Below are 8068 nucleotides of genomic sequence, written 5' to 3' on the forward strand. Positions count from 1 at the left end.
AAGAGAAAGAAAATCCGGGAAAAATAGACATGTCATTTAGGTACAGTCACAATAATGCTTTCCTACTTTGAGGTGATTTTCTGAAGCCATCTTTTGAAAAATACTGTGTTTCATAAAAAAAAAGCAAATCCATCTCAGAAGGAAAGAAAATATGGTAAAGATTTTGCCCCAGTTTTTAAGTGTCTATAGACAGAGCCAGTGTTAGTATTATGGGTGAGATCCAATGTTGCACCAGCAGACACAGTGGTCCTTTTCCTCCGGCCCCTTGCAGCCCACCCATGGCCCCAACCTGTTTCCAAGGGATCCCCAAGCCCCCTACAGCTGATTTTGGGGGTACACAGGAGGGAGCTGCAGAGAGAGGAGAAAGGGGAAGGCCTGCAAGAGGAAGTCTGCTGCGCAAGTGGGATGCCACATCTGGATATTGACCTGTAAATGCAACTGACCCTTTTCTACAACACTGTTCCCAAAATGATGGAAACCCAGGTAACGATAAATGGACTCATTTTTCCCATCTTTGACAAAAGAGAGCATTTGAATGCAAGGAAATGCAAGCCCAATCTTTACCTGACCATACTCCGATGAATTACAATTTTAATTCTTACACAATCTGAATTAATGCACTTCACCATCTCACAACCATTGGTCTGGTTCAAACATTATAAACCATAGTTAAAAACAAACTATGGTTTAATGTGAATGGGTAGCATGCTGGTGCCTTACTACTTCTCTGCTTCTGCCACACTGCCAGTTTGTTTTGTTTTAATGTTCAAATCCTAGCTTGTGATTCATTTCTCTCCCAATAAACCGTAAGTAGTAACAAAGGTTTGTTCTTGGCTTTTCTTGGGGGATAACAAATCAGAAGCCAAGGTTCGGATATCATGAAAAATCAGATTCTGAACTCTTTCCCATATGTACTTATCCATTTATTCATAAAATAATTTCTATACCACACTTTGGTCCTCATTAAAGTACCAATTTAAAAAGTTATAAAACCAGAGAGCATTAAAACAAACCAACAAATTCATGCCACAGGCAGGTATGAATTAAAATTAACCAAAAGCCTGGCAGAATAAAAGTGCCATATCTGTACTACTAGATGCAATGTTTTTCCATTGTATTTTTAGGTTGTGAGCCTCCCCAAGATCTACAAATAATGGGTTGTATACAAATTTAATAAAAAAATAAATAAAAAAAATCATTAGTGAGAGGTGTAATTGAACTTCTAGATAAAACACAGACTATTAAAATCTCACACACATACATCTTTCTGGTTTAATCCCAGCTACCAGCAGCAACAGAAAAGTGATTTCCTTTACATCTCATGCCCTTCTATTTTCTGAATTAAAGCTCTTCATACACTTGATTCACGCAGGCTTCTCCTGTCTGCCCTTCCTTCCCTTTTAGTTTTCTCCCCATTGTGCTCTGTCTAACTTCAGATTGTAAGTCTTTGGACACTGCCTGTTTTCTTCTTGATTTTTGTACACTGCCAAATAAATTATATTAAAAAGCAAGCCAGCTTTACTGGCTCCCCCCCCCCAGTCCTACACATGCTTACTTAAGAGTAAAACCCTACTGAACTGTCTCAAACACCAAAATTAACATGCATAGGATCAGGCTGTCAGATTTCCAAGTCATGGCCCAAACAGAAAACTTTGTTTCAAAACACTGACATCAAGGGTTTTGGTTTTTTTAAAACAAAGTTTGTGTCTTTTTGTTATTTATTAAAGTATTTATATATCACCCTCTCATAAAATATCAGGGTGGTGTACATTATGTATACTATAAAATATAAATACTATTAAAAACAGAACAGAGTGATAGTTAAAGTGACTGGCTGGTCAAAAGGTTTTAAATAGCTGCACAAGTCTCTTGGCATTTATACCATTAAAACATATCAATTACCATTCTACAGGACCATAGGAAGTTGCCTTATACCAAGTTAGATCACTTGTCCTTTTAGGTTGCTATTGTCTCTAAGCTGATTGGAAGAACTTCTCCATGTTTTCAGGAAGTTATCCCAAGGTATGAGTCTGGGAACTTCCGCATCTGACATGTGTTTAGCTAAAGCTCTTTGGCACTGCATGTACACTATTTTTAGCAACTAGGTTGGCACTCCACACCTTCTGTTCTTCTCCTTCTCCTCCTCCTTCTTCTTAACAATTAAAGCTTACTTCCAACACTTCCACCATGCTAACTCTGCCCTTTTCACTCATTTGACATGATCTGCTCGAAGTGCTTTCGAGTTTCTTTCCCATTCTTGGTATGCACGCATAAAACATAAAGATGCAATACTAAATGTGCTTGCATCAGTTTTTATGGTCACCTAGCAATATGTATTTATAACTACATTCAATCTTTCTGCATTTTTGCATCACCTGTATACAAATGCTTTCTATTTGGAGGGAATGTTTAATTCTCAACACACCATCTCCCCCCACAAAATCATTCCAATTTGGGAGTGACTTTGTCACATTTTCACGGTCTTTGTCTATGTAAATCTCTTTCATCACAACTAACTGGTATAGGATGGACCCCAGATTCCTCCTCTTTTACTATGGCAGAAGACATCTGCCACACAGCCATTTTCTTTACTGTTCCCATCCGCTGGCCTCTCATAAAATTAATAAGAGATAGGGAAATCATTAGCAATTTTGTAGATGCGAATTTCCTTTTCTCTATTCCATTGCCTCTGAAGTTCCGGGAAATTAATAAGGTGGGAGAAAAGCATGGCAATTTGTTTTAATCTAAAAACCACTATGTACACCAGTGCTAATGCAAACATGTATATACTAACAAAACTTATGGTTTCCCTACTGGAATCCAGAGAGGCGCATCTTGGTGAAAATGAAAAGGTTTTCCCATGTTTGTGTAGAGTGGAGAGGTAGTACAGTGAAGGAAATAACAGTGTGGAAGGCTGAAAGAGAGCTATGTCATCAGTTATGTCATAATGGAGCTACATCCCCTTATGACATAGCTGATGCCACTGTCATCAGCTATGTCACAATGTGAATCACATCTGAATCTTGGTTGCCATTCTTTTGCTAGCAGGGCTCCTTTAGCAGCAGCAGGACAAGCCACAACTCTGAAGGGCCATATGAATGCTAACCATTATCATTCCTCACCAACCTGCCCATGTACTCAGGTCATCTTCGGGGTACCTCTGCCATCTCAGGTAAAGCAGGTGGGAAATAACATCTATTTACTTCAAGATATTTTTCAGTGACAGGCAAAGGCCTTTCTTATTCTTGTAGTTTTTTGCCATCTGAGGGACTTTCAAATCATGTCATTTTTACCCTGCTGTTCTAGAGATTTTGCTGAAATTATTGTATTTTCATTCTGGTTTTTTAAAATTCCATTTATGCTTTAAGAAATATTCGTTTATATAACGAAAAACACAGAACATAGCATCCCACAATGAACAAACAAGGCTCATTTGCATGTTATACATAGCTGTCAACTTACAGATTTGAAAATAAGGGACCAGCAGCCTTGAAAATAAGGGACCAGCAGCCAAAATAAGGGACCTGCAGCCTCACCTGTTCCAGGTACTCCAGTCTGAGTCCTCCTGCAGTCTGGTCAAACTCATGCTGGTAGCTTCAAGAACACTGTCCAACCAACTTTGTAACCAGAGGTTCAACTGAATAGAATCTGAATCACATGCACCACAAGGCCTATGCAGCCTCAACTTAAGATGGCTCCCCGGCCTGGCTTTGCACTGCAAAGTTTGCAGCAGCACGTGCAACAAAATGGCGTCCACCCTTCAAAACCCCCCTCAGCTTGCATTAACTAGCCACACACAAGGCATGCAAGCTCCACCCCCCAGTCGTTCTTAGACTTCTTATTGGGTGAGCAACACAGCCAAGCAACACAGTTGCAGCCTCGTCTCCCTCCGCCCTGGCTGGCAGGGAGGGAGGGAGAGGAGCTGCTTCCTTTGAAATTTAAGGGACATCATTTAAGGGACATCTATCAATAAGGGACAGCAGTGGGACATGGCGCTGGAATAAGGGACTGTCCCTTCAAATAAGGGACACTTGACAGCTATGGTTATATGCACCTAAGACTGAAGATGCTATGCACACTTACAAGGGAGTAAGCCCCAATGAACTTAGTGGGACTTACTTCTGAGTAGACATGCATAGGACTGCACTGTAAGCAAAACAGAAGAAAGTGAGCTGGATGCTGAAGAGACAGACAGAGACATGACACAGATGCAAGGATTTTTACACAAGCGCTGTGTGGAAGTCCCACTGAGCTCTGCAGGACTTACTCCCAGGTAAGTGTGCATGACTGTAGTCTAACAATACCTTTAGCTTTAATCAATGGCTACTAACCATGATGGCTTTGCCCCATAGTTGGAGGTGGTAATGCTTTTGAATACCAATTTCTGGAAGCCACAGGTGGGGATAGTGATCTTGTGCTTGGATTCTGCTCCCACGGACATCTGTGTGACAACTGCGAGAACAAGATGCTGGACTAGGTGGGTCACTGGCCTGATCCAGCAGGCTCTTCTTTTATTTTTAATGTGCCCTGATATGCACAATTTTAAGGGTGATAATAATAACAGTTATAATGTATGTGTATGCTATGTTTTCTCCTGCTCTGGAGGGTGGGACTCGAACCAATGACTTCAAGTTACAAGAAAGAAGATTCTGACTAAACATTTGGGGGAAAAACTTTCCGACTGCAAGAGCTGTTCAACAGTGGAATGGTCTCCCTTGGGAGCTTGTGGACTCTCCTTCCTCGGAGGTTCTTAAGAAGAGGTTGGATGGCCATCAGTGCTTTAGCTGAGTTTCCTGCGCTGCAGGGGGTTGGCCTAGATGACCCTCGGGACCCCTTCAAACTCTACAGTTCTACAATATATTTCTACAAAACAATTTTGTAGTCATTGGGTTGTTGTTTGCATTTTGAATACACACACACACACAGAGTGGTTTTATATTTTGATTTTGTTCTGTGTTAACCGCCCCGAGACCTCCGGGTATAGAGCGGCAGGTATATAAATTCAATAAATAATAAATAAATAAAACAATAATTTGAAATGTTATTGTTATTATTTCAAAAGGCAAATGTAACAGATGACCACCCTTTGGAACAACACTAATAAAATTATTATTAATTAGAGCCATAAGTGTTGGAAGCCGTCCAGAGTGGCGGGGTATAAATAATAAAAATAAAATAACAACTACTACTACTACTACTACTACTACTACTACTACTACTACTACTACTGACCATTAGAATAAATATAAGGATTTGAGCCTTCCCACAGCCCCTCAATACACTGGAAGGGTAGAGAATATTTTAGGGAATGGGGAGAACAGAGCATTTCACCCTTAGGTGGGAAAAGGGGAAAAAAGCCAGACTGGGGAGGAGGAATGAACCAAGGAGGGCGGCTGAGCGAAGGCTGGCGAGGCCTCAGGGCGGCGGCGGGGCTCGCGTAGGGGGCCAGGCCGGGGCCCTGGGGCGGAGAGGCAGCCTTTTTATTTGCTGGCTCGCCTCTTCCTACCTGCCGGCTGGCTCCCTTCTCTTTCTCCTTCGCCTTGTTTTTCTTGGCTGCCATAACGACTGCCCTGAGCATGTCGGCGCTGCCCGTGGAAATTTTGCGGGCGGGGACATGGTGAGACCTAGGCGACGAGCCGGGATGCCCCTTGGGGTGCGAGGGGCGGGCCGAGCCCGACATGTCTCCGTCCCGCCCTCCTCCTCCTCCTCCTCCAGGCCGGCCGCGTTCCAAGCGGAGCGCGCCGGGTTCCGAGGGCGACGGAGCCCCTTCCGCCCAGAGGCGGCGGCGGCCCTCGGTCCGCCTCTCCTTCCTCCTCCTCCAACGTGGTCTTTTTCCTTTACCTCTTGGAGCTACGCCTCCGCTTCGCGAAGGGGAAAGCGAACTCACTTCGACCCGGGGAAGAATCTGATCCGAAGTTGGGGCGCAACCCCTTGGTGGTGGGTTTAGACGTGGGCTGCTTCAACCTGCCTTTCCCCAACGTGGCGCACTCCGGATGTTTTTGCGCTCCCGTTCACAGGTGACAACAGCAGCGCCCATCCTATAGCCGGCCTCCCTTGTCATAAAGGGGGAGCACGTTTCTAGGTGGGGCAGTGCCGGATTTACGTATAAGCTAAACAAGCTATAGCTTAGGGCCCCACTCTCTTGGGGGCCCCCAAAATTTTTAAAGGAAAAAAACCACTGGATGTACATTTCCAAAATATAAGGGGGGGGGACAAATAAAATACAACCTACATACAGCAACAGTGTTTTGTGTTGTCTAGGCTCCTATGGTGTAAGTAATGGGCCCCACTTGCTAGCTTGCTCCCTAAAATATCCCATATAAAGGGCCCCATTACCTTCAATAGCTTAGAGCCTCATCAAACCTAAATCCAGGCCTGGGAGTGGGGCTGCAAGGTCCAGGCATTAGGAGCCAACTCCTAATGGGTCAGGTCCCTTCGCCACCTGCTTTCCCCCAATAAAATATTTGCCGGGGGCTGCCTCCTACAGTTGAGGGGAATTCCCATTCAGATGGTGTCTGTGGGCCACGACATGCGATCAATTATGTGGGGGTGGGGCTTACCTGCCCCCCAATATTTTATTCAAGTTGGCAGTCCTGGGTATTGTCATTCAAATGATGCGCATGTGCCATGTTTTGTGATCGATTATGCAGAGTGTGCATATTGAAAAGGCCGGACAAAGAGAATAAGAAAAGACCCCCACGGTGGTTAAGGTGTAAATAATTTTATGCAGCAGGTGTGATTTCTGTTTTAGTTTGGATGGCAAGTCTGTGTTTTGAAACAGCTGTACTTCTGGCAGGCACTTCCTAGCCAGGCTCTTCCACCTTATTCAAAAGTAAATCCAAATTAGACAATATTGTGAAGAGTAGAGCCTTCTTCCTGTGATAATCATGTTGCTCCAGGGGTGCAACATAAAACTAGTCTGCTGCTGATCAGAATAACTATCACTTCTTGGTTCCATACACACAGTCAAGGGTAAAATGGGAGCGAAAGGCAAAGGAAAAGGAACCACTCACTAAACATCCTCTCTGTGACTATGAGGGCGGCTCAAGAAGGGAAAGCTATGTTATCTATGTCATGCGTGTTAAATGTGTCCCCCAGGTGTCTTTTACCAACCCCCCTCCCATTGCTCTATCATGTAATATCAATCTTTTGTACATGATCACACACTTTTAACTAATATTTCTTTGTGTTATAAATTACCTTTAACTATGTATGAACGATTGTATGAACGGGTGGTGAGAAAATTCTTCAAGGACAATTTAAATTTACTAGTAATCACACAGTTTATGCCCACAGGGCTGTTTAATAATCAGCTCGACCATATGCTCTCAAGTTCACACAATGCACGTCAAGAATATTTTGCTGAAATCTAGAAACATCCACAGATATACTCAACTATATTCATACATAGTTAGCAGCAAAAGGATACAGAGAATGTTGGGAGATCCTCCAACAGTTACATCTAATTCCTCACATGCTTCTTCCGTCTTACAGCTAGCTGCGTCTGCAGCTCAAAATAGTAACTTTAATTGACAATAATATATGTGTATTTAGTAGAAGAGGAAATAACTGCAGCTTTGCCAGCATCAGCTGTAAAAGCATTGCAGGGAATTTATATAAAAATTCACAGGGGTTTCATCTGCACCGTCTAAACAGTTCTCGAAAATGCTATAACTAATTCTACAAAACACCGCAGGATCTGGTACCCTGTGTCCTGTTCTAATGGACAAACTTAGTTTGGGGGAAATCTGATTGGTGGTTAGGGATGCAGAGAGGTCAAAGAAGCTCTGGAGCAGTGGAAGAAGAGATGATACAACGCACACAGTGATTCTCAAACCTTAAATCACAGCCTTTGCTAGTAAGGAAATGGGGTTTTGCTCATTTGTTGTGACAAGGATTTGAGGGGATGGAGGGCTCTGCGTACAGTTCTTGCATTTTGCACAGGATGGAGCCTCTGATGACAACCTTCAGAAAGTGGCCCACTGTTCAGAAACAATGGCAGCTATTGAAGGAGTTGCAGAGATCCTGAGAAGTCTATCCAGTGTGGCTGCGGGATATATTTTTTGTT

The 8068-nt window shown here is 43.2% G+C and overlaps 1 protein-coding gene across 1 annotated transcript in view; it reads right to left on the bottom strand.

The window, feature by feature from the left end:
• The window catches only part of CABCOCO1 (ciliary associated calcium binding coiled-coil 1), a 52330-nt gene extending 46306 nt beyond the window's left edge, over positions 1–6024 (bottom strand). The window contains exon 1 of the mRNA XM_083614511.1: positions 5507–6024. Within this exon, the coding sequence (XP_083470637.1) occupies positions 5507–5680 (174 nt within the window). The 5' untranslated portion in view covers positions 5681–6024. The remainder of the gene's footprint in view (positions 1–5506) is intronic.
• Positions 6025–8068: the final 2044 nt, after the last annotated feature.

The sequence above is a fragment of the Podarcis filfolensis genome (genome assembly GCF_964270895.1).
Source record: "Podarcis filfolensis genome assembly, chromosome: 5".
Taxonomy (NCBI): domain Eukaryota; kingdom Metazoa; phylum Chordata; class Lepidosauria; order Squamata; family Lacertidae; genus Podarcis; species Podarcis filfolensis.